Below are 25,137 nucleotides of genomic sequence, written 5' to 3'. Positions count from 1 at the left end.
TATTTTTTTGTGTGTGTGTATGTGCATGTGTTGGCACAGCATTTACATCAAAATTATATCAAGATATCTAGCATGAACACACAGGGATTTTCACAAGAAACTTTGCAGCAGCAAGAAAACACGGAAGTTAAGGAGAAAATATCGCGAGACTGGGAGATCTCGCGAGATTTCGATGAATTGTGTGTGTGTGTGTGTGTGTGTGTGTGTGTGTGTGTGTGTGTGTGTGTGTGTGTGTGTGTGTGTGTGTGTGTGTGTGTGTGTGTGTGTGTGTGTGTTGGCACAGGATATACATCAAAATTATATCGTCAAGAGATCTGGCATGAACACACACAGGGTTTTTCACAAGAAACTTTGCAGCAGAAATTTATCTGCAAGTGAACAAGAATATGTATTTTAATTTTAACATGAACAAACACCTGAAACACAAGAATTTCATCCTTCAGTGCGTGCACTGACTTACTTTTGAAATGTCTGTGTATTCATTCAGTGCTTACAATCCTTGTTGGTGTAATGGTAGATAGTGCCTGCTATACACCTGGAAGCTTGGGGGTTCGAACCCCGGTTTAATCATCCCGAAGAGTGCTGAGTTGGTATCAAAATCAAGTTTGCTGCTGTTAGGTTGTTACCTGTGCCTGCTGTTGGCTTAATGGTTCGGGTGGTGGGCTTGGAATCCGAGGATCCTGAGTTCAAATCCCACTCGGCTGTTGAATTAATACCAGGTGGGGTTGACTCTGCCTGTCGTCCTTCCGAGGTTGGCAAAATGAGTGCCAGCTTTGCTGGTAATCTGCGCTGGGGTGGTTACCTGTCCAGGATTGTGTCCGAGAACCAAGGAGACTGCTTAAGCAGCACCAACGCTCCACACACAGAGTAAGGTCCCAATGGATGGATGCTCACTACTCAGCATTTCCTCAATCCAAGTCCCTTATACCTGCAATCAAGTTTTATATTATTAATTTTTTTTTTGTTAACCAGACCCTGCTCTCTACCAAACTGTGTGTCACTTGTGAAAGTCGAAGATTCATCCTCAATTTCCATCCGATTGACTGGAAAATTGAAGAGGATTCGCACATCGGTTCCCTCAATCCAACCGCCACCTGTTTTTTGAGTCATAATTGACTGAAATCTAATTATTATACATTCAAAGGGTGTGAAAACTAATTGCACGTGCACACACAGCTTTGTGCAGCAATGACACATGAAACATTGCTGCTGCGTCAGGTTTGCATTGAACACAAGAAAAAGAGCGATCGGAGTTTGCAGAGACTCGCCAGGACTTGTTTTGTGTGGTGTTTGTGGGTTCACTAGACGTGGTCCCTCGAGGTGGGTGCCTGGAATGTCCTATCCCTAAGAGAGGATGATCACCTGTCTCTGTTATCATCTGAGATCAAGCGTTTGGACATCGGGATTGCAGCTCTCTCTGAGGTTCGGAGACCGGGTAGCGGTGAGATCATGGTGGGTGGTTGCACCTCCTATTGGTCTGGTCGCTCTGATGGTTACCATGACCAAGGAGTTGCTGTAGTTGTGTCCAATAAACTGACTCCAATGATAATTGAGGTCAACGAGTTTATTATGACACGAAGGATTCGTCACTCTTTGGGTGTCTTTTCCCTGGTCTCTGTTAATGCTCCGACTGAGGTGAGTGGTCTCACCGTGAAGGACCCATTCTATGCCAGGAGTCTGTGGTTGATCAGTGCCCAAGGCGAGAGAGACTTCTAGTCTTGGGAGATTTCAATGCATCGACTGGAACTGATAGGGATGGTTATGAGACGTGTGTTGGTCCCCATGGGTCTGGAACTGTGAACCAGAATAGCACTAAGTTCATTAACTTTGCAAGAAAGAAGTCATGGACTGAGGGTGGCTGGTTCATGGTTTCAACACCAACAAACTCATCGCTGGACTTGGTATTCCAACGCTGGCGGTGTGGCAAAGGAGATTGACCACGTGCTCGTTGATGGTCGCTGGAGGATGATCCAGAACTGCAGGGTCCACCGGAGTGCTCAGTTCCTCAATACTGACCACAGGCTTGTTGTAGCACCTCTGAAGTTGCACCTTTATCTGGGAGAATGGTACCATCCCAGCCGAGGCTGGATGTTGGCAAGCTGGACTGTTCTGAGGTGGCCAGCAATGAGTCCAGATCTAAATCCCATTGAACACCTGTGGGGAGATCTGAAAACAGCAGTTGGGAGAAGGAACCCTTAAAATCCCAAAACCCCCCAAAAATCCCAAAGAAGGAACCTAAAAAGACAATAATCCCAAAAGACCCCCAAAACAACCCAAAGACTCAAAAGATCTTGAAGACCCTAAAAGACCTCAAAGACCCTGAAGACCCAAAAGACCCACAAGATTCAAAAGACCTTGAGGACTCCAAAGACCCCAAGGACCCAAAAGACACAAAGGACGCAAAAGACTCAGAGGACCCCAAAACATGTCTCAGAGGACATGTCCCCAAAACAGAACGTCACTTCTGGACTAATGCCTTATCCTGTATTCCCTTGTCCCATTTTTTGATATTTTGTTTAATTCTCACCAAGGATGAAACAATGTGACCCGGTTGATAACGCTGCAACTTTTGCCATGATTATGTCATTCGCTTTCCACTGAGTGGACACGTATTGCATTTTGAATTATTTTTACTGAAATGCTTATCAGACCCCTCCGCTCCCTTCAAAGCACATATATATATATATATATATATATATATATATATATATATATATATATATATATATATATATATATATATCAGGAAATGTAAGATGAGTTGGTGCAAATCATTGTGGATGCTTACATCTCAGTGTTTTGAACTCCTTGGTACCATGTTGAAATAAAATGATCTGATCGAAAGTACTTTCCGTTGTGGACAGTGAATTAATTGTTTCTTACAGATTGAGTTGTAGGATTTACACCGAGTCAGTAAACAACCAAATTCCACAACAGTAGTAAGGTAGAGGACTTTCACTCAGAGAGTAGTTAATGCATGGAATGGTTCTCCCTGGAAAGGTAGTAGCAGCAGAAACAGGAGACAAGTTTAAATTAGAATTAGCCCTGTTCTTTTTCTGGTTTTCATCAATTATCTCTCCGACTCCATGGAAAATCCTCTTTTTCTCTTTGCTGATCTGGATAAAATCACAAAGTGCTCCAACACGCGGAACATGTCTTTCAATCCGGAACAAATCTCACACTCTCACTATGTCTCTCTGAAAGTCTGAAAGAACCGTCTGGAACCTTTTTGGACGTCTGGAACCGTCTGGAACCTCTTTTCTTCCCCACGAATCCACTCCAAACCCACCTCTTTCAAATTCCCTGCCTTCCTTCCCGAAAGTTCCCTGTGGTGTCAGCACCTGAAAGTCCCTGTGATGTCCATCTTGAGTACCCCATGTCCCCCACCCCATCACTCTCCCTTCCTCAGATCTCCTGATGTCTCCATTCCACACTGTTTTGTCCTTCCCCCTCCCACCCTCTTATCTCCTGCTCCCCTTGTTGTACATTCTGTGTGTTCACTCTCACACGAGCCTCGTCAACGTATCCAAAATTATAATATATAATGGCTCCGTGTTTGTTTCAAAAGTCTGATTTCCTAAACTCCGTGTTTACATCTAAATCTTGTGTCCCAAACCCGTCCCTTTCTGTCCCCACCTGACCCAGTCGTACCCAGGTGTTCCTGGACTCTGCGTCCTTTTCCTACTGACAAGGTGGAGAACTTGTTATCAAACCTCGACTCAGATTCTGCATCCGGTCCAGACGTCCTGTCATTCTGATTCTTGCTGTTGTTGACGTCATAGGTACTCTAAATTAATCACTTCTGGACAGTGTGTTGTTGTAGTTCACTGTGTGGTTAAGTGGTAAGTCAAGTGTATTAAGTTAAAGTAATTAAGCTAAGCGAAGGTTCCTGGTTTGAATCCCATCAAATTAATTAAGTTGTTAATGGTGTGTGGTGAGTGTGTATGTCATTTATAAGGATTACAATGGCACCAAATTGTCTATTTAATTATTTATCTTATTCATCGGTATGCAAACAGCTCCATATTCCTTTATATATTATTTTGCTTCAGGTCCCATAAACAGAATTCCATATCATTGACTTCCAAACAGCTATTGTTGTAATTTATCACTGTCTCTTTACTTAGTTGACTAGTTCTGTGTTTGAATCTTGTATAATAATAATAATAATAAATAAATGTAAGTAAAAATAACGAAGGTACAATATCTGAATAAAGTAAGGAATAACTTAGCTCAGGATGTGGAAAGAAAGTAAGGAAGTGGTGAATCATTAAAGTATAAATGTCTTAATTATATTTCGGTATTAATTAGTTTTTAGGTGGTAATTTAAATACTTTTTTCTTTTCGTCCTCGTCGTTGAGGACACACCTGGCCACCTGTTCCTCTACTCTTGCTCACCCTCTCGTTTGCATCATCTGCCATCTGCTTGGAAATCAGCAAACATTCCCGCTCTGAATAAAAAAGGCGCAAAAACTGATCCCTGCAACTACAGACCAATCAGCCTTCTCCCAATCATCAGCAAGGTCATGGAATCCATCATCGCTTCAGGCATTAAATCCTTCCTTTTCTCCAATGGCTTGATGTCCGATCATCAATTTGGATTCAGACCGGGTCACTCTACCCTGGGCCTGCTGGTCCTGCTCTCCCGACAATGGGAAGTTCAACAACCTACTGCGTGGTTGAAGGAAAGACCGACGAGATGAAGGAGGGGTTGTTAAATTGAGGTTTCATGAAGCGGATTGTTGGTGCATTGAGAAGGTTGGAAGTGGGTAGAGAAGGGGAAGATCATACCTCGGATACACAGACTAACCTCACAACGCATTTCGTCCCTCAAACCCCCCGGACACAGGGCAAGGATCGACGTCCGCACAAATTAATGAAATAACTCATTCTCCGGGACCCTCGGTGTACGTGGATGCTCCCCCGGGGTACATTTCCCAAACCGTAACACCATTTATCACATATTTCTCATTTTTGTGACTCGGTACCTCTAAATAGATGATAACAATGGCTGCCGGTGATTGGTCTCACAAACAATTCCAAACTGAGGAATTTCAACCAACGAGGACGACACTCGGACGTGCGGCAAAACGTTTCGCTCGTCCCGCCGCAGAATGTAAGGGGGACGTAACTTTTGATAAATTATTTAATTACTCCCCACCATCCTTTGTTTCAGCGCGACCTGACGCGTCACGTCTTCTTTTCCGTACTTTCCGTACCAAACGGTTCTTCGTCCCACGGACGATGCTAACAGGGGGGAAGTGTGCGGAATGACCCGGGTACAGGTCCAGCAATGCGTGATGTCGGCCAACACGATGATCGGAACTTGGACACCTTTAAAGAGGTCGAATCGCCCGTACGATGCAATAAACACCTGGTTGCCATGCCAAAAGCGAGGAGAAAAGCGTGTCAACTGGGCGTGGCCTCCACGGAGCACCAATCACCGGTGCAGGAAAGTTAGGACCACGCCCTCTGGTGGTTTCCCACTTCCAGGCCCTGTTTATCCCCCTTTGTTCCCCACTGTGTACATGTAAATAATAGGGGAGTGTTTTCATGGTACTTTGAACTATCATTCAGCCAAATGTTGTTCTGGTCCATGACAGGTGCAATGACAAAGTGCCAGAGGTACCGGTTAACCACAGCCGAGAAGGGGATTGATACCTTAGCTTAGGGTTGGGAGGGGTGAGGGGGGGGGGGTTGAGGGGCTGTCAGAGTATCAGCTGCACTGGTACAGTGACAGTGCATTGACATCAAATTAAATTTGACGCGGACAGAATTCCGTTGTGTTGAAAAAGGAATTTGGAATTTGTACAGAGTGCCGGAGATAACTTGCTTCCTCTTCATAAAAGACACCGTGGGATTTTTGACGTCCACCGGCGACCATTGCCAGCAGACGGGTCCCTCCAGCTTCACGTTCTGGAGCACGATTATTAATGGAGCTTAATATTAAATAATAAATTAATTATTTAATTAATTCATAGATTAATATTAATCGATTAATGGAGCACGCGGTGATGTATCGCCCGACGTGCGATAACACCAGGGTGGTAGTTTACAGCTACATTAACATTCAAACCCAAAGGCAAACACGAACATCGATCTGTCTCGGATGCCTGATCAGCTTTCCCGCCATTCCAAAGTTCCCATGTGCAGTCGCGTTACTGGATTGGTGAATCGATTTTGGCCACGCCCTCTGATCCGTTAAGGAAGAAGAAGAAGAAGAGTGTAACCGTTTCATTTGAATGAGCCAATCAGCTCGTCGCATGGTAACGGCAGCGAGGGACGTCGGCACTGGATCGTTTCTCATCTCGTTTGAAAGAAAGGAAACTCTCGGGAGATCGAGAACGTGTTTGCAATGGCGGACGCTCGAAGATCCGTCAAGTCGGTGAATAGATCAGCAGTTTTCGGTGAGTTTGTTACTCTCTTTGCTGCGTTTTCAGTGTTTTTTGTGTGTAAACGTTGTCGAGGCTCATAAAAGAGCTCACACACAGCAATAGGGGTATGAGACAAGAGGGGCGGGAGAGGGAAGGACAAAACATTGGGGAACAAAGACATGAGATCTGTGGAAGGGAGAGGGATGGCGGCGGGGAACATGCGGAATAAAAGATGGACAGACACTACAGGGACTTTCAGGAAGGAAAGCAGGGAATTTGAAGGAAGTGGGCTTGGGGTGGATTAACGGGGGTAAAAAAGATCGAGGATTTGGATGGGGGATGATAAGAGGTGGTGGTGAACAGCTGTTTTGAAAGCCTGGAGGGAAGAATGGGATTGAAGAGAGTGTGGGAGTTTATTCCAAAGGCGGGGAAAAAGAGGAATGAAAGAGTGAAGGTGAGCAGTGATTCTTGATTTTGGAAGTTTTCGCAGAAGGGTGTTGTTGGCGGACCTTGAGCACCCTGCGGAAATAGGGGGGCGAGGGGGGAATATCGCAGACAGAGCAGGGGGGCGAGATTGGAGAGGAGACGGTAGAAGACAGAAAGACCACCGACCTGCCTGTGGTGAGAGAGTGAGAGGCCCAAAGACTCAGCCTCATTGCGTGAGATACCAATGTTCCTAACCGCGTTGGTTTCCACTTTCCACGGCGTGAAGCCGAGAGAGGTGAGAGGCAGGAGCACCAGCCCAGAGGGGAGAGCAGTACTCCATCAGGCTGCGTATCATAAAACGTCGAAAAAATGTCGGAGCGTCAAAGTGGTCGAAATGGTTCTGAAAGTCTGAAGGTCTGAGTGTCTGAAGTGGTCCAAATGGTCTAAACGGTTTTAAAAAGTCTAAAAAGGATCTCAGGGATTTGGGGGGTATTAAGGCATCTGGAGGGTCGAAAGGTATAAAAGGTACGGTCCAGTAATACGTCATACCTATTTGTAGAACTCCCCCCACTGTCAGACGTGCAAGAATCAGAAGAGTCCTGAGTATCATCACCATCAGAAGAATAATTCTCATCATGATCATCATCGGTATCTTCATTATCGTCGTTGTCATCATCCTCTTCCAACTTTAAGTGGAAATTGAAAATGGGTGAGTACCAAAAAAATGCAATAAATATTGGGGATTTTTTGTGTGCAGAGTCAAGGCTCGTGGAAGACTTATAATACAAAATGGATCAGGACGAAACGTAACAAAAGGAACAGATGAAGGAGAAGGAGAAAATAGATCTCTAACAAGGGTGAAACCATGGACGATGACTCCACGATCCTTTACTTGTGACCATAAACTCTCGGTCTTTAAAACACCCTCGAGTGTGCGCTGCTGAAGCAATACAGGCAGGAGGTGAAGCGGTACACATGGGCTCATGACGCTTAACACCTTGATGCATCCATCGGTTCGGAAGGGCCATGTTTTGGATTATTGTTATGCCCGACCGCAAACCCACCTCCTGGTTGGCGAGGCGGTAAAGCAGAGGAAATGTTCTCGTGTGGCAGATATACCTTGAGACGTTTGATGTCAATGTCGAGTTTGTTCTGCTGGAACACCTGCTCAGGTATCCTCGGTGGCTCAGGTGTTTTGCGTTTGCTCATGACAGGCTTCTTGCACTCTTTCAGCAAAGCTTGAGCATTTTGTTCACAGTAAGCCTTCAACAATGCTCCAAGCTTCTTGTACCTTTCCTGACAAGCAGGTCATGGAGGGGACAACAATTTCGTTCAACATCCGAGCAAATGATACAATTTTCACACACCAACCAGGCTGCAGTTTACAACAGCGAAACAATAGCTGTGTGGTGATGATCCACAAAAAAGTATTTAAAAAATATATATGGAAGGATTTATTCAATGAAAGGTCACTGATTGCAAATGAAAGTTATAAATGGTCTTAAGGGGAAAGGCGTGAAAATGTGTAAAGGTGGAAAGGTCAAGTCAGGTCAGGTATGGGAGCATGCACCGGAGTAGAGCATCGCTGCGACCACTTGCCGCCGGTACTCCAGGGTCCTCCATCTGACCATCCTCCAGGCAGATGCCTGGCCCATCCCCATCTCCTTGAGATGCCGATCAACCTGCTGCAACAACGAGGCACGTGGTCGGCCCATTGGCCTCCTCCACTCACAAGACTCCCTCGCTGAGAGAATCTGGTCAGCAGGATCAACATCAGCAAAACAAGCCACATGTCCATACAGCCGCAACTGAGGCTCATGGACTATGCAGGTAATAAATCTCATTTGAGTCTCTCTCAGCAACCGCTCTTTGGACACAAAGTCCGACCAGCAAGAGCCAAGGATTCTCCAAAGAGACCTGGTACCAAAGGAATTAAGTCTCCGTCTCAGATCCCTGGTCAGAGTCCAAGTCTCACATCCATAGAGCAAGACTGGAAGCAACAAGGACCTGAAGACTCGGATGATCGTCCTTCCGCACAGGTACCGGCAGCACCACACCCCATGATCCAGTGAATCCATGACTCCCCAGGCCCGACCCAGACATCTGTTGACCTCCGGCTCACAGCCAGCAGAGACATGAATATCACTGCCAAGGTAAGTGAATCTCTCCGTGACCTCAACTTCCTCACCACAAGCAAGTACAGACAAGATAGCAGCATCCAAGACATCATCGAAAGCCTGAATTTTAGTTTTGACCCAGGAAACCCGTAATCCCAGCGGCTCTGACTCCTCATTCAGCACCTCGAGGGCCCCCAAAAGGATGTCTAGAGTCTCTGCAAAGATGACTGCATCATCTGAGAAATCAAGGTCAGAGATTTTGACATTCCCAAACTATGCACAGCAGCTTGATCTCTCCGACATCCTCCCTAGAATCCAGTCCATACAAGTGCTGAAAAGTGTGGGGAGCAGTACATACCCCTGATTAACTCCAGTAACAACTGGAAATAAGTCAAAGATGGTACCACCACATCTCACAGCACTCTCAGTACCAGAGTCAAGTTCAGACATCAGATTGATCAGTTTTGGTGGCACCCCACGAAGACCAAGAATCCTCCAGAGGGCATCCCGATTCACTGAATCAAACTATTTACAGAGATCAACATGGGCTACAGCCCCCGGGACGGCCGAGCGGTTCCTTATTAATGGGGGGTGGACACATTGATCCTCGGAGGGCATGAGGTGCAATGGCGGAGGAGCAGAGGAGCACGGGGAATGAAGCGCATGCACAGGTGGTTTATCCTCGAACCTCACCACAAATAAACGAACACAGTTTTTTTTAAATGAACACATTCAATGAACATAAACAAATATTTACAAAGGACAATAATTCAAAAGATAATGATAATAATAATAAAGTAAATAAATCCTCAAATACAGACAAAGGGAACACAAAATAAAAATAAAAACCCTCCTTTCGAGTATTCTTATACTTCGCTCGGCCCAGAGCTGGTCCCCATGGAACTTGGAATCGAGGCGTTTCCACCAACACATGCATACGCGTGCAAAATGGCGCTTCTCTTGTAGCAGGACAAACGTACGCCAGGCAATCCGTGAGCGGCACTCAACACTCAGGCTCAGAGCCCGAGTGCAGCTGCTTATGACATGCACGAGGCTCGGGGTCTGTTTCTCACGACTCAACCAAGAGCCAAAGGCCAGCGTCTTGCTTCACCACGCGAGCTAAATCGCCTCAACACAAATACAAGGGTCGTGTCGTCCTCCTCGGCGTGTGCTCACTCCCCGCTCTCGCCTCTCCAAAAACAATGCACCTTTATTCTTTCTCCCTCGGCTAATTAACACCGCACCACCCACTTGTATGGTGACACGTAACACTTAAGCTCACAGGTTCCCTGCTTAGTTACATCGAGATGCCTCCTACACGGCCACAGACCAATAAACTCCACACAATGCTATATTCCTAATCAGATTCTTTCATCTTCCCCCACAACCGTAACAATATGTACGTACATACACTCGTCTTCCACACCTGGTCACAAAGTTCAAGGTACCAGGGTTGCTCTTCTGTTGAGAAAACTGTCCACCGGCGACTGCACTCTCACAAGCGCTCTTTACCCGGCATATCTTTCAGGCTGCACATAAGCTCAGCGCAAAACAGCAGACGACTATTGCAGCACATATGCACACACAATAGAGGGCAGACAAAGGAAAGAAGGACAATCGATTGGTAAAATTACTATTATTCATGGCAATAACAGTTTACGAAGCCACATCGTGAAGCGAAGGACACAAAAGGACAGTTCACAACCGGAATATCGTTGTAAGGACAGAGGAAGAGGAAACTGAGGATTCATGCTCGTGTGGTTGGTGCAATATAGAGTGTGCAACTCATGAGGGAGGTCTGGTTGGTCGGCCATCGCACTTGTCTTTCAGCATTTGCTCAGCTTTGGACAGCAAAGACCTCCCGAGGTCATTTGAGAAGTGAGGCTGTCTCTCCGAGTCCTCACGAAGCTCTTCCTGCAAGGAGACGACGGGCAGGCCTCAATGCATCCATGTGCATTCTGAAAGTGAGAACACAAGCCTTGGCAAGCGCAGGACGTGCCTTTACTACGGTAAGGTTGAACTAGGATGCACTACATGGAAGTGGTGCCTCGTGCCGTTGTTTCCTCTCAGTGCAATACCGCCCCAGAGGGTGCTAACATGTACTGTGGCCTGGCGTGGCCACGAGGGGGGAGGGTATTACCCTCCCCCCTCCCACTGCCACCAAATAAACTTCTTAAAAACTCCTGTTTTCCGAACTCTCGTGAACAAAAAGGAACACTCTCATGTCTACATTTTACATACACATCACTGCCTTTCCTCCCACATCATCTCCTTCATGAACACCTTTTTCTCATGTGAAAACCAGAGCTGCTGTGGCGTTTTGGGTTTTTCTGGAAGATCCAACTTGGGAGGAGTCACTTCAACAAGGTCTGGATATTCGTCCCTGAAAAAAGCAAGTTTGAGAGCTCTGGTTATGCACCACCCGTTTGTGCTTACACTCAACTGCACATCATTCGCATTGTCTGTGTCGGAGTGGCGACCCGTCCAGGATTGTGCCCAATAGCCAAGGAGACTGCTTGGACAGGAACCAACGCTCTGCACAGAGTATGATCCCGATGGATGGATGGATTCACATTGTGCTGTCATTCTTAAATAATGCAATTTGGTGTCTGTCCGTGTGTGTTTTTCACCACGATACATTCGGTGGTTATTTGTCCAATCTCAACCAAACTTGACAGGAGGACGAAGGGTCACACGATGGAGGTTGTAGCGACTTAATTTGCCCCCCTCCTTAAGGGGGTTTTCCTCCTTTGGCAGAATCCGTGTTAAGGTGTATATCTGTGTTAAGGTAGCTAATCGTGGCAGTTTTCCAAGGCCACTTCTAAGAACAAAAATAATACCAACACCAATAATAATCCATCCATCCATGGGGACAATATTTTGTGTCGATGGTTGGTGCTGCTGGAGCAGTCTCCTCGGCTCATGGGCACAATCCTGGACGGGTTTAGCCGTCCAAGGAGCAAACTCACACATGGGAGGAGCTAACCTACACATGAGAGGAGCAAATTCACACATGGCAGGAGTGAACCCACACATGGGAGGAGCAAACCCACACGTGGGAGGAGCTAACTCACACATGGGAGGAGCGTACCCACACATGGGAGGAGCTAACTCACACATGGGAGGAGCAAACCCACACATGGGAGGAGCTAATCCACATGTGGGAGGAGCAAACTCACACATGGGAGGAGCATACCCACAGATGGGAGGAGCTAACCCACACATGGGAGGAGCAAACTCACACATGGCAGGAGCGAACCCACACATGGGAGGAGCAAACCCACACGTGGGAGGAGATAACTCACATATGGGAGGAGCGAACCCACACATGGGAGGAGCTAACTCACACGTGGGAGGAGCTAACCCACATGTGGGAGGAGCTAACTCACACATGGGAGGAACTAATCCACACATGGGAGGAGCTAACCCACACGTGGGAGGAGCTAACTCACACATGGGAGGAGGTAACCCACACATGGGAGGAGCTTGCACACACATCACTTGCACAAGAAAGACATCACAAGACAACTGGACTTTTACATGAATTACAAGGACATTAGTCGACAATGGACAAATCAAAGAAACGTTTGGAATTTGAACCTGCAGTCTAACTGGAAGAAACTAAATTGTTGAAAATTGACGGTATATTGACTGCAGCAAGGAACAAACAAATTTTAAGCCACAACTTTATCCCCAGTGGTGCAAGACTTTTTGGTCAAAACTTCATCTTACAACAACATAATGATTCAAAACACTCCGCTGGTGAAAGTAAAACTAATTTACAAAAGAAAGAGGAAGATGGAGTCCTTCATCGTTTGGAATGGATTCCTGAAAGCCCAGATATCAACATCACTGAAGCTGAAAGGGACTATTGGGAGAAAGAAAAAGCAAAGAATCCCAGCAACTTCGATCATCTTTGGAAGGTCTTGGAGAAGCGTGGAACACCATTCCACGGGAATGTGTAACATACTTATTCAAGTGTCCCGAGAAGAATTTCAATGCTTTTGGATATACTCGCTATGAGTATATATAAAGGTATGCTGTGTATACATTTGGTTCTTTAAATGAGATTTTCTTTTTCATAAAGGTGTGTTTGGACAGAACTCAAAGTTTTAGTTTCCTGAAGCATCAGAGGAGAAAATTGCAAAATGTTGAAGAGCTTTGCACAGCAGCATATATACTGTCCACATACATGGGGAACACCACCAAACAATTAAATGCACTTCAAAAAAATAACATAGAAAAATAACTACAATTAATGATTTTTCCATAAATACAACCGAAAAGTTTAAAAAAGAAGAAGAAACACAACCCTTTATTTTAAATATAAGACCAAGGCTCATGGAAGAGCAAAGAGACGATGGAAACTATAACGAGCAATCAAATACTGCACATCCTCGTCCGGATTTGTTTTGTGTGGTTTTATAGTTCACATTGTGTAGAAGTACTTACATTATAATTGTACATACTTTATCGACGTACATTACACTTGCACATACTTTATAGACATACATTATACTTGTACATACTTTATGGACGTACATTTTTATTGTCCATACTTTATAGACTACATAAGAATTGTAAATACTTTATAGACGTACATTAGAATTGTCCATACTTTATAGACGTACATTTTAATTGTCCATACTTTATAGAAGTAAATTTTAATTGTCCATACTTTATAGATGTACATTATAATTGTCCATACTTCATAGACGTACATTATAATTGTCCATACTTTATAGATGTACATTATAATTGTCCATACTTTATTGATGTACATTTTAATTGTCCATACTTTATAGATGTACATTATAATTGTCCATACTTAATAGATGTACATTATAATTGTCCATACTTATAGATGTACATTATAATTGTCCATACTTTATAGATGTACATTATAATTGTCCATACTTTATAGACGTACATTTTAATTGTCCATACTTAATAGATGTACATTATAATTGTCCATACTTTCTAGATGTACATTATAATTGTCCATACTTTATAGATGTACATTATAATTGTCCATACTTTTTGATGTACATTTTAATTGTCCATACTTTATAGATGTACATTATAATTGGCCATACTTTATAGATGTACATTAAAATTGTCCATACTTTATAGACGTACATTTTAATTGTCCATACTTTATAGACATACATTTTAAATGTCCATACTTTATAGACGTACATTTAGTTGTCCATACTTTATAGATGTACATAATAATTGTCCATACTTTATAGACGTACATTTAGTTGTCCATACTTTATAGATGTACATAATAATTGTCCATACTTTATAGACGTACATTTAGTTGTCCATACTTTATAGATGTACATAATAATTGTCTATACTTTATAGACGTACATTTAGTTGTCCATGCTTTATAGATGTACACTATAATTGTCCATACTTTATAGATGTACATTATAATTGTCCATACTTTATAGACGTACATTCTAATTGTGCAGATTTGATGACACGATGTCTCTGTTGCACAAACAGAATATGATGAAAGGTGTTTTTTTGGATAAAACAAGACACATCAAGGGAGACTGTGCTATCATCTTGTCTCAGGTTCAGTGTCCCTCCCAACGAGAGAGAGAGAGAGAGAGAGAGAGAGAGAGAGAGAGAGAGAGAGAGAGAGAGAGAGAGAGAGAGAGAGAGAGAGAGAGAGAGAGAGAGAGAGAGAGAGAGAGAGAGAGAGAGAGAGAGAGAGAGAGAGAGAGAGAGAGAGAGAGAGAGAGAGAGAGAGAGAGAGAGAGAGAGAGAGAGAGAGAGAGAGAGAGAGAGAGAGAGAGAGAGAGAGAGAGAGAGAGAGAGAGAGAGAGAGACACACAGAGAGAGTCAGAGAGAGAGAGAGAGAGAGAGAGAGAGAGAGAGAGAGAGAGAGAGAGAGAGAGAGAGAGAGAGAGAGATAGCTCGTCCAGAAACACGGCACGTGTGTGCTTGAGGTCCAAAATGACCCGGTGTCCATGTAAAAAAGGGGTTTATACTGTTTTTTTTCACTCGGAAAGTGAAGTAAGAGTTTGAGAATTCTCAGAGATCTGGTGATTCACAAGTTTTGAAGTGTTAGTTCAATTTCCCTCGAACGTTAAGCACTGAGCAGAGTTCGGGTTGGGAAGCAGAAAGGAGAGATCCATTTTAAGTTTCTTTGGCTTCACTTACCAGAAATTGTTCGTGTCTTCATCAAATGATCCTTTCTCCTGCGTGTACTCCTCAACGTACTTCATCTTGGGAGCACAAAGCAACGGACATGGTCACGAGTCCACAGGCAGACAGGTGTAAAGCTCGCAGGTAAATGTGAAAGACGTTACCCTTTTCCTTTCGGGCATGTCTTTGTTGGTCTTGGCGAGCATGTGAGTCATGTCCGGGTCAGTGATCTGTGGGTGAAGCTTGGAAATGACCTTACGCTTCAGCAGGCAGAAGCGCAGATCTGGCGTGAGGGGTTTCTTGGGGAAATCTGGGTGATTCTGAAAACAAACGAAGGGTACACTCACAAGTTTCAGGATGATGGGTGTTATTAATCACCATGTTGTAGTCATCTTGTTTCGGTGAATAAATATTAAACTTACACCAACACTTAAGAACCCCACCCCCCGCCCCTCCCCCACCCTTTATTTTTAATTTTTGTTCTTCTTCACCTCCGCCACTGAAGGTGTACAGAGGTTATGTTTTCACCCCTGTAGGACTGTTCAAATGTCGGTGGACATGATATCTCAAAAAGGTTACGGACGGATTCGGACGAAACTTGGTGGACAGGTTGGGTGTGTGGAAGAATCGATTCGATTTCGGTGAAGATCCGGATCCTCACCAAAAATAACCCGTAATTGGAGGGATTAACCAATCAGCTCTCACTCTAATCAATTACCCCAGGTGGCGAGGATTATATACAAACTGGCTCGTCCTGTGCTCTTCTAGCCGGAGAAAGCTGCAGAAAGTAACCATGAAAAGCTACACAAGGTAAGCCCTTTACTGTTTCAAACCCAACCAAGGTTCCTCAACAGCTGCTAAACATTCACAAGTGGTACATAGTACGTACACGAGCAGCCCAATGCTACACACACCCTCAGCCACCGGACCGGTTTCATCACTTCATGGTGAATCACTTCAACAGCGTCGACAGAAACGCGCACCACCGAGGCTCACGAGCATGTACTACATGCAACGTCAACAGCAGTCAACATATAAATAACACCAACTAATCACGTCTCTCACCCGTAATTGAAGGAAACAACCAATCAGCTCTCACAGAATCAACTACCCCAGGAGGCTAGGATTACAAGAAAATTAACTCTCCCACACTCTTCGAGCTGAACAAACACTGCAGAAAGCAACCAAGAAAAACAATGTCAAACCAGTCACCGTCTCAGAAACATTCTGTCGGATATCCCCGCGTCCAGAGCCGTGTTACCGTACACATGGAGGTCCTTGAGACAAGCGAGTATCGTGCTGATAATGGGTAATCACGTGATGTGAACCTCTGGACCAATTTACCTTTAACAGGTGTTACAGAAGCACCAGACAAACCTGTCAGATCCGTTGGCAGGAGCGCTCTCTTTTACAGGATCACATCTCCATATAAACAATGATATGATGAAACCTTTTCTCGCATGTTTGACTATCTCGACCTTTTACAGGAACACTTCCTGGTTTGCAGTTCACAATTGTTGCACCAAAGCAAAACAATAAGCTCAATTAAATGGACGTCGCTCAGCATATTCTTCATGTGTAAAGAAAGCCCATGTTGTATGCTGGAGAATAATTTCTCGAAAGTATGTAAAGAGCAAGAACAGAACAAAGACCCGAAACACACCTGTATCTTCATTCCTTTGTCCAGGGTCTTCACATACTCCTCTGCATCGAAAACAAGCTCAGACAAAGTACGGAACTTGCGCACCTGTGCACAGAACCACGAAACAACACCAAGTAACAAACTAAATAGTTCACAGGACACGATACCCCACGCAGTGTTCGAGTATGTACAGGAGAGCATTGCTGTTCGTGGGGGTTAGGTCCTTGAAAATCCTCGCGAACCCCAAATACTCAAAACTTACGGAGTAATAGGAAAAATGGGGTTCGGGACTTCGACGGCTCTCCCACAGTATAAACTCGTATAAAACCCCATCAAAAATGACAGGTTGTAGTTATTTTATTCGAAATATTCAAGGAGACTGGAAGATATGATATTTCGTGGCAAGAAGCGTTATTTCAAAACACGACATGGACAAATATAACCATGTTTTCTTTATCTTCTGGGACGTTTCGTTTCAACGGTCCAGCTTTTTGGACATGCCAAAGTCTGAAGCCTCGGCCTAGCGTCAGGTGTGCTTATTGGGTCGCCGAAATAGGTGACCCTTATTGTCAGTAATTCTGTCTGTTTGTTCGTTTGTCATCAGCATAATTGGTAGTAAACGTGGGCCGATTTTGACCAAACTCGGGTGGTAGGTACATCTTATGACCTAGTGCTTTGGAAATTGTGATGGTTGCTAGGGACGCTTTGGTTCTCTAGCAACAACGGAAAAACCTTCAAAATCGGTACCGTTCACGCAAAAGCAATTCCGAAAGCCATTATCCCACGTAGGGTTTTGAAATTTGGCACGAATTATCTACAGGTGATTCTCTATCAAATATATTCCGGTTTTTGTGATATATTGAAAACTTTACCAGCAGCACCCCCGACAAATGGGGTATGCGCGAAAATTGAAGGCCCCCTAGCGACCATGTGAGTGCATCGATACGAATGAAACTTTGCAGGTTCATGGTACTCAATGAGTACTACAACTTTGCCTCAGGACATATTGACCGATTTCGCTTAGGTCAGGGGTCAAAAGTCAATTAGTGCAAAAATCGATAATATGCGAGAGCTGGAGGTGCCTTCGCGCCAAATGCTACTCCTCCTCGGGTTATGGTCGGATGGTCATGAAAATTCACACTAATCGTCTGGAATACATTGTGCACAAACGATCGAGCCGGATTTTCGATTTCGATCTTTGTTCACCCACAGCACCCCCTCGAACTTTGGGGATTTCCGATTTCAAACCGCATTTTCGGTACTTTTCATCCAAATGGATACCGAGTAGTTATCAGTAGATGTAATTGGATGAGATTTGATATGCATAATCTTAAGGTGATTCCCTATCCGCTATATGACATCCATTTTGCTCGATATCTTATAGTTTCCATGCTCGGCGACCCATCGCCGCCTACCCGCTTGTATCTTTATTTATTTATTAGACATCCTACGTACGTAAACGAACACTCGTTTTACTCTGCGCGCGTTACACATCACGTGCAGTGGATTTTATTGTTATTTTTTAAAACGTTTCTGAACACCGCCCTTGAGGCTCGGTTTGCAAGTTACCGTCTACATTTCCGATAGAAGAGACGTAATTACTCTTTCATGGAAAATGTTTTCCGAGATTTTTTTTTTTAATCCTCAAAAATAGACCGAAGTGAACACACGTTCGTGTTGAAAGATTGGCCTTTAAAACCCTTCTTAAATCGCCTTTACGAATGGGGACAGGGTAATACAGAAATACCACAGATACACACTGTGTTTAATTTGTAAAAGATAGCTCCAACTTAAAACCAACAAAATAAAGTGTCGGATTATTTTAATTTTCAGAATTAGAATTGGTGAAAATGATCTCGGTCGCCCTCTCCATGAATTTGGAAGAGTCCGCTGTACAGACGGATTGAAGGTTCATGGAAGTGATAATGAGGAGATGGGGGAAAAAGGAGCATCATGATAAACAGCGAAGATTATATCGGATTATGGTGGACAGTTCGTGCCCAGATTGGGAAACAACAATGCCAGGTGTGGGCACAGAGTGTACGACGATGGAACCTCAACCTCCCCTCTCTCTCCAACTCATCTCACCAAACCATCACAGGGACTGTATTGAGAAATGTGCTCCAACATTTACACGTCTACACCGCACCTAGAATTATATAGCTAAATAAAATGCTGTTTAAACAATGTTGAAATGACATATATATGATGATCAGCCAATGAAGAGGTTTGAAAAATTAGGATTATTATAAATACGTACAATGGCCTCGGCTCATGGAGGAGCTGACCAACAAAGGGTGGCATGTTCAAAAACTATCAGAGCGTATAGGGAGGGTGGATAGAACTACAATGAGTAGAATGTTTGGAATAACACAAAAACCAGTAACAATGGTCGAAAGAAGAACAGAATGGGAAAGAGTGAGAGTGTGTCGAAGAGATGATGGATTATGCATGGGTGAGAACAGGTGGTAGTGATGATTTCAAATGTTGAAATGAGGAAGATGAGAAAACGGATGAAGGGAGATGATTCCACAATCATGAGAACGAGGGGGTCAAATGAATGAAGGTTGGTAACCAGTTTGGATTTTGGGATGGTGAGCAAATCAGGGTTTATGGACGAACTTGTGTGACCTGCGGTGGAATTGGGTGAGCAGAGATAAGAGAGGGCAGGAGGAGCAAGGCCGGATGAAAGTTTGTATGAAATAGATAACAGAGAGTCCGCAAACTGTGTGAGTGATGATACTTGAGAATCCGCCTCCTGCCTTGAGATCCCAAGAGTTCGATAGGAGCAAAGTGGAAAGCAAGATCACCGCACCGGAGTGGGAAGCAATACTCCATGGAGCTGCGAATGAAAGTTATGCACATCATGATCATCTCGATGAGGCTCGGGGATACCTTAGCTACACGGAGAATACCCAGATGGTGGCTGGCCTTCGACGGGGATTTGTTCCTCGAAGAAAGGTTTTGGTAAATAGTGAGGACAAGGAGTTTCAGGGATTGCATCTCTTCCAATGGCAGCCCAGAAAAAGTGGACAGGATAGTTTGAGTGTCGATTCTTGCAGAGAGACCGTGAGAGCGTGTGACTTGACCACATCGAAGGTCATGTTCTAAGTATCTGTAAGTATTTGACCAGCGGCTTATCATGTCCAGGTCAGACCAAAGGGATTCAGCAGCAGCCAGCCTTTCACGAGTGTGATGTATAGTTCTGCACACGGTGGTCATTGGCAAATGGCAAAGTTGGTTTTCAAAGGAATCAGAGAGATCATTGATCGAGGTCAATCATAATATCGGTCCAAAGACGCTGTCCGACGGGACCCCAACCTGAAGGGAAAGATCATGGGAAGGGACACCATTCAGGGTCACCTACTGTTTCCACTCAAAGAGAAAAATCAGAGAAGCCGTTGAGTAAAGGTTCCTTCGTACAAATAAAGAAACCTCAGAAATCAATATTGGATGTCAGATGGGATCAAAAACGGGACAGATGTCCAGAAAAATGGCCCGAACCACTTTCTTGCTTGCGGTTCAGGGCATCCATCTCCTGCCGTATCAGAAGGAACAGCATATCCGTGTCAGTGCCAAGGTTAAATGGCCGGGTCAGAGTCCAAACTGGTCAGAGATTAACGAGTTTGACAAGAGAAATTCGAACCTCACGGGTGGGTTTTCCAAAGTCACACTTGAGCTCTAATCCTATGGAAACCTCTGACTCGTTGGCTGTCCCACACGAGCCATTGTGACCGATATTGTTGTCATCGACACGATTCCCTCCCACATTAAATGGCGAGCCTGCCTCATAAAACAATGGCTCATTGTGACAACAATGCAGACCCTCTTCAAAGTGTCCCCTTTGTTTTATCTCAAGGCGACATATTGACCTGATATCCTTCAGCAAGACCCCGACACACTGCTTACACATCTGATTGCTTACCAATCTCTTGGCTGCTGGAGATGACACCGCTCTCTCACTACACTAACGAGTCATTGTTGTGGATATTTATTTGAAGTTTCTTTTTGAAAGCTTTCACTGAAGCTTCAGCGTTGCAGAGTAGTTTCTTGCTCACCTCAACAACCTACACTACTCTGATGATTTACATGAGGTTTAGGTTCAGTGAGTTCGTACCTCCGCCTCATGTGTGCACAACGTGGGGCTCTGCTCTTCGTGTGACAGGCCCGAGGACACTCGAGGATAGACTTGGCCTTCTCTGGATCGTGTACACGACGAGCAGATATTTATTTATGTCTGTGAGTAGTGGAGTACACGTGACGAGCAGCTTTGATTGTATTGCTGTGAGCAACGTGGTGTCTGAAAAACACCTTCGAGCTCGTCTCACACGGTAATTGTACGTACTTTATAGATATACCCACAGGATAATTGTACGTACTTTATACATATACCCACATGATAATTGTACGTACTTTATAGATATGCCCACACGGTAATTGTACGTACTTTATAGAGATACCCACATGATAATTGTACGTACTTTATAGATATACCCACATGATAATTGTACGTACTTTATAGATATGCCGACACGGTAATTGTACGTACTTTATAGAGATACCACATGATAATTGTACGTACTTTATATATATACCCACATGATAATTGTACGTACTTTATAGATATACCCGCATGATAATTGTACGTACTTTATAGACATACTCACATGATAATTGTACGTACTTTATAGATATACTCACATGGTAATTGTACGTACTTTATAGATATACCCACATGATAATTGTCCAGATCGCCGGTCGGGCAGGTCCTCTGCTCGTTCGATTCAGCACATTCCTGACAACGTCCCGTGTTCAACTCTTTTCACCTGGATCTTTTACCTGGATCTTTCACCTGAATCGTGGGATTCTTTACAATCCGTCATTTTTATAATTATATTGTTACATATATAAACATAAACGAATTCGAGAACGTTCCGGTGGTTCGCTCACCTGCACGTGGTAACCACGTGGTCCGATTGATCCCCTTTTGCCCGGACACGTGACCAGCCATCCGAGCGAGGAGGCCGACATGGCGACTCACCATATCGGAGTTCCGGACGCCGCGCACGACGGTGGACGCTCAATGGTCGTGACCCACCTGTGGCGTTCCTCAACAGTCGAGGACACGGCACATCACGCACCCGTCCTTCCGTGCACGGCTCACACCACGTACGTGGCTGTGTACGCCGCGGATACCCGTGCGGCCTACCCAGGGCCAGAGTACCGGTCAGTGGTCGTGCCAGCGACGACAGGTACGGCGCACACCGAATTTGGGTACACCCAGGGATGGCACCAACTACCGCCATCACCACCACCACCACCTGCAACTACCCAGGCTCTTCAGACGACACGTACCACCGACACGGTGGGGACGGTGTGCAGCACCTTCACAGCGACATTTACAGGTACACATCATGCTCAGTGTGAATCGGTTGCTTATTCAGTGACAACATCCTCCGATCAGCAGCAACAACAACAACAACAAAACAACAACGTCAACAACAACATAAAACACTGGATGAATGTTCGAGCATCGAAACGTCCTTTGAAGCCTCCGCATCTACACTACTGTGACGTTTGCAAGGTCGTTTGTGTCGGTCCACAGTTGTACCAGAAACACCTGGATGGGAAGAAGCATAAGAGGAAGGAAACGGAGTGGAATTCTGGGAATTTGGGACATGTTTGTCCTTCGCCCGATTTCGATGGTCTTCGACATCAGCACTTAGTGCGTTGCAACCTGTGTAACGTTATCTGCCGTGGTTGTGACGACTACTCGACTCACGTTGGAGGAGCCAAGCACCGAAAGGTCGTGCTGATGTACATCGGGCTGGGCAAGCCAATTCCCTCCAGGAATTCCACGGTTTTTAGCCAGATCTCGAATTGCAGCGGAACTTGCAACACTGCGACTGGGACTGCCGACGCTCCTGACTCCCCGGTTTCACCCGGTTCGTCATCTCACACCAGCACCACCAGTCCTGTTGAGGAGGCCGTCGACCGAAACGTCATTTTAATGGATGGTGCGGAGCAGGTTGTCGGTGATATGACAAGGGAGGAAGGTCCGAATCCAGGCAGTGGTGACGGTCCTCTTGCTCGTTCGGACAGGGCCGAGCTGTTGTTAGGAGCTGCAACCCCTCCTCGAGCCGAACGTACACCTCCACCTGTGGGAGTCGACCACCCCAAGGAGGTCCGTGACGATGAAGGCAAGGTGATCGGGTTTAACCGCAAGCCGTGCCAGTGTCATTTCGATCACCCCGACGGCAAAGAGGTTCAGAACAAAGGTCCTCGCCATCATCGACCTTCCAAGGAGAAGGTGAACCCCGAGCTGCAGGTGGAGGTGAAGGATAGTGTATGTATGTCCAAGCTACAGGATGGCCGGAGACAGACGTGCCATGATGAGTATTGGAGACGTTGGAAGGAAGAACACCGGCGGGTTGAAGGGATGTGCAATGAGATGTTCTGGAGGGTCGATCAGGTGCTGAAGCAGACTTGGAAGCGGCGAGGTCCCGATGGCCTTCTGGAGTCTGGACCTGGTCTCCGACTTCCACGGGCACCGGCAAAGCAGGCGGTGCAATGCTCAAATGGGTACGAAGACCGTCCCGTGATGACCCACCACAGGGCCATCAGTCCTCAGACTTTGGAACTCCAGGCGGTCCGACGCGTCGTCTCGCACACCGAGCGTGCACTCGAGCTGGTGTGCAACGATCTCCCCGAAGGGAAAGGCAACACCACCGATGGGGAGGATAGTTCCCAGTGCTCTGAAGGAGGTGAGGGAAAAAGAGTCGTCTTCGGGGTTATCAGGGTCGGCTTGCTCGCCAAGAGGTTGCTCTTGCACGGTGACCTCAGCGTGCGGCTGGTGCTGCTGTGCACGGTAAAACCCACCCCCGCACTGTTGCAACGCGTCACCTCTGATCTTCCTGCACGGCTTGCCGCGATGAGTGAAGAGACCCACGAGGTGCAGCAACATGTGGAGGAAGCGGAGGTGGTTATCACTTCGAACTCCGATCCGAAAACACGAGTCTCCATCACCCTCACTTCTCCACTGATGGAAGATGTAACCATGGTAACAGAGGACCTCCTCAACGGACCAAAGTGCCGTGACGCTCTGGTCGCCATTCGCCACGCCAACTGGTTCCATGCAAAAGCCATGAGGCTAAAATCTTGCGTCGTCGTCATTCGCATCATGAGAGACCTCCGTCGTCGGGTCGCTGCTTGGGCTTGTCTACCGAGCTGGACCATGGAGTTGTTGGTACAGAAGGCGATCGGCAGTGCCCCCAAGCCTCTCAGGCCGGGATATGCGCTTCGGCGAGTGCTCGAGTGTTTCGCCGCGGGAATCCTGCTTCCCGGTGGACCCGGTCTTCACGACCCGTGTGCGTTGGAGCCGAAGGACGTCTTGAGCTCCATGACGGAGCAACAACGAGAAATTCTAACCGCCAGCGCCCAGCACGCCCTCAGGCTGATGGCGTTCAAGCGGACCGACAAGGTCCTGGGCTTGGGACCCACCAGGCAGTCTGGCATTGAACCGCCGACCAGGAAACGGAACGGAAACCCTGCACCACGAGCCCACGTCGAGGTCAACAAGGAATCCTCCAAAGATGTCGTCCATTAAATCAGGAATGGTATTACACACAATAATTAGACTCTTTCTACGGCTGAAGATAATTTAACGGTTGCTGTAATAATGATTGGTTGCTTCGTGTTGTTAGAACCTGGACTCGCTCTTCGAAAGGTGTCGGGGAGGGGTAGGGCCTACGAACACCACCGTGGGGGGGCGGGGCATGGCACGGGACACCATTGTTCCGATTTTTAGTGGAACGCCCCTCCTGTTTGTCCTTGTTGGTCACAACCCTCGTTGTTGTTGTTGTTTCTCAGGTTGAAGTCGAGTATTCGAATCACAACTTTATACACCACCTGTTGCTTTGATGATTCTCTTACAACGTTCTTTGTCCGAATTCAAGGAATGCTTCCCAGGTCTGACATATTTGTTCCTTCATTTATTTCCCAGTTTGTTGTTGTTGTTTTTTTTTTTTACATTAAATTTGTTTCGATTCTCAAACGATTTTTCGATTCAAATGAATTTAACAAATGGGGACATTCCACATCGGAGGCTATTTTGGTTCACAACGAACTAACTCGAACCCACAACTTGTTTGTCCGTCCACGGTCCCGTGACTCCACGTGCTCGGAAGTTGGGACCCGGAAGTGACGTGTGCATCGCTCTGCCCAGTCGCTCTCTGTGTGCACGTGGTCACGTGATGTGTTGTCCGCTCACATCTCAAAGGATAAACATTGAAACCAACTGAATCAAATTATTTGTGCATCAAATAAGTCGTCTACAATTGTACGTACTCATTACTCTGGGCTGACGATGCAAAGAGCAGGGTGAAGCGATCGGTGGGATACGTACGTCGTTCGTGTC

General features: G+C 45.6%; 2 protein-coding genes across 8 annotated transcripts; one reads left to right on the top strand and one right to left on the bottom strand.

The window, feature by feature from the left end:
- LOC147006399 (nucleolar transcription factor 1-A-like) lies at positions 1-21,851 on the bottom strand. 7 transcript variants are annotated; one of them, XM_085868897.1, is made up of 6 exons: positions 16,743-21,448; positions 15,244-15,399; positions 15,095-15,159; positions 11,201-11,300; positions 7,920-8,096; positions 1-2,166 (listed from the first exon to the last, which is right to left on the bottom strand). In XM_085868897.1, exons 1-6 carry the CDS (start codon positions 16,920-16,922, stop codon positions 2,137-2,139), a joined length of 708 nt encoding a protein of 235 aa, XP_085725023.1. In that variant the 5' UTR covers positions 16,923-21,448; the 3' UTR covers positions 1-2,136. The 7 variants fall into 7 exon arrangements, 6 of the variants coding, with proteins under 6 accessions (XP_085725023.1, XP_085725024.1, XP_085725025.1 ...); XM_085868898.1 differs by having other exon boundaries at positions 1-2,154; positions 16,743-21,447; XM_085868899.1 differs by lacking the exon at positions 1-2,166 and adding an exon at positions 21,457-21,851 and having other exon boundaries at positions 6,446-8,096; positions 16,743-16,826.
- LOC147006398 (zinc finger RNA-binding protein-like) lies at positions 21,700-24,727 on the top strand. Its single transcript, XM_085868895.1, has one exon. It carries the CDS (start codon positions 21,751-21,753, stop codon positions 24,325-24,327), a length of 2,577 nt encoding a protein of 858 aa, XP_085725021.1. The 5' UTR covers positions 21,700-21,750; the 3' UTR covers positions 24,328-24,727.
- Positions 24,728-25,137: the final 410 nt, after the last annotated feature.

The sequence above is a fragment of the Eptatretus burgeri genome, unplaced genomic scaffold (genome assembly GCF_056783735.1).
Source record: "Eptatretus burgeri isolate ZD-2024b unplaced genomic scaffold, Ebu_testis_v1 Ebu_testis_scaffold_3180, whole genome shotgun sequence".
Classification (NCBI taxonomy): domain Eukaryota; kingdom Metazoa; phylum Chordata; class Myxini; order Myxiniformes; family Myxinidae; genus Eptatretus; species Eptatretus burgeri.
Note: the sequence above shows the minus strand (reverse complement) of the source record. Positions and strands in the feature narration are given on the sequence as shown.

Coding starts and splice junctions, on each gene's coding strand:
- LOC147006398 (XM_085868895.1), top strand. CDS start 21,751: ATGGCGACTCACCATATCGGAGTTCCGGACGCCGCGCACGACGGTGGA.
- LOC147006399 (XM_085868896.1), bottom strand. CDS start 16,922: ATGCTCTCCTGTACATACTCGAACACTGCGTGGGGTATCGTGTCCTGT. Junction 15,160..15,243: donor ACATGCCCGAAAGGAAAAGG/GTAACGTCTTTC, acceptor TGTGCTCCCAAG/ATGAAGTACGTTGAGGAGTA. Junction 11,301..15,094: donor GAAGACACGAACAATTTCTG/GTAAGTGAAGCC, acceptor TGCTTTTTTCAG/GGACGAATATCCAGACCTTG.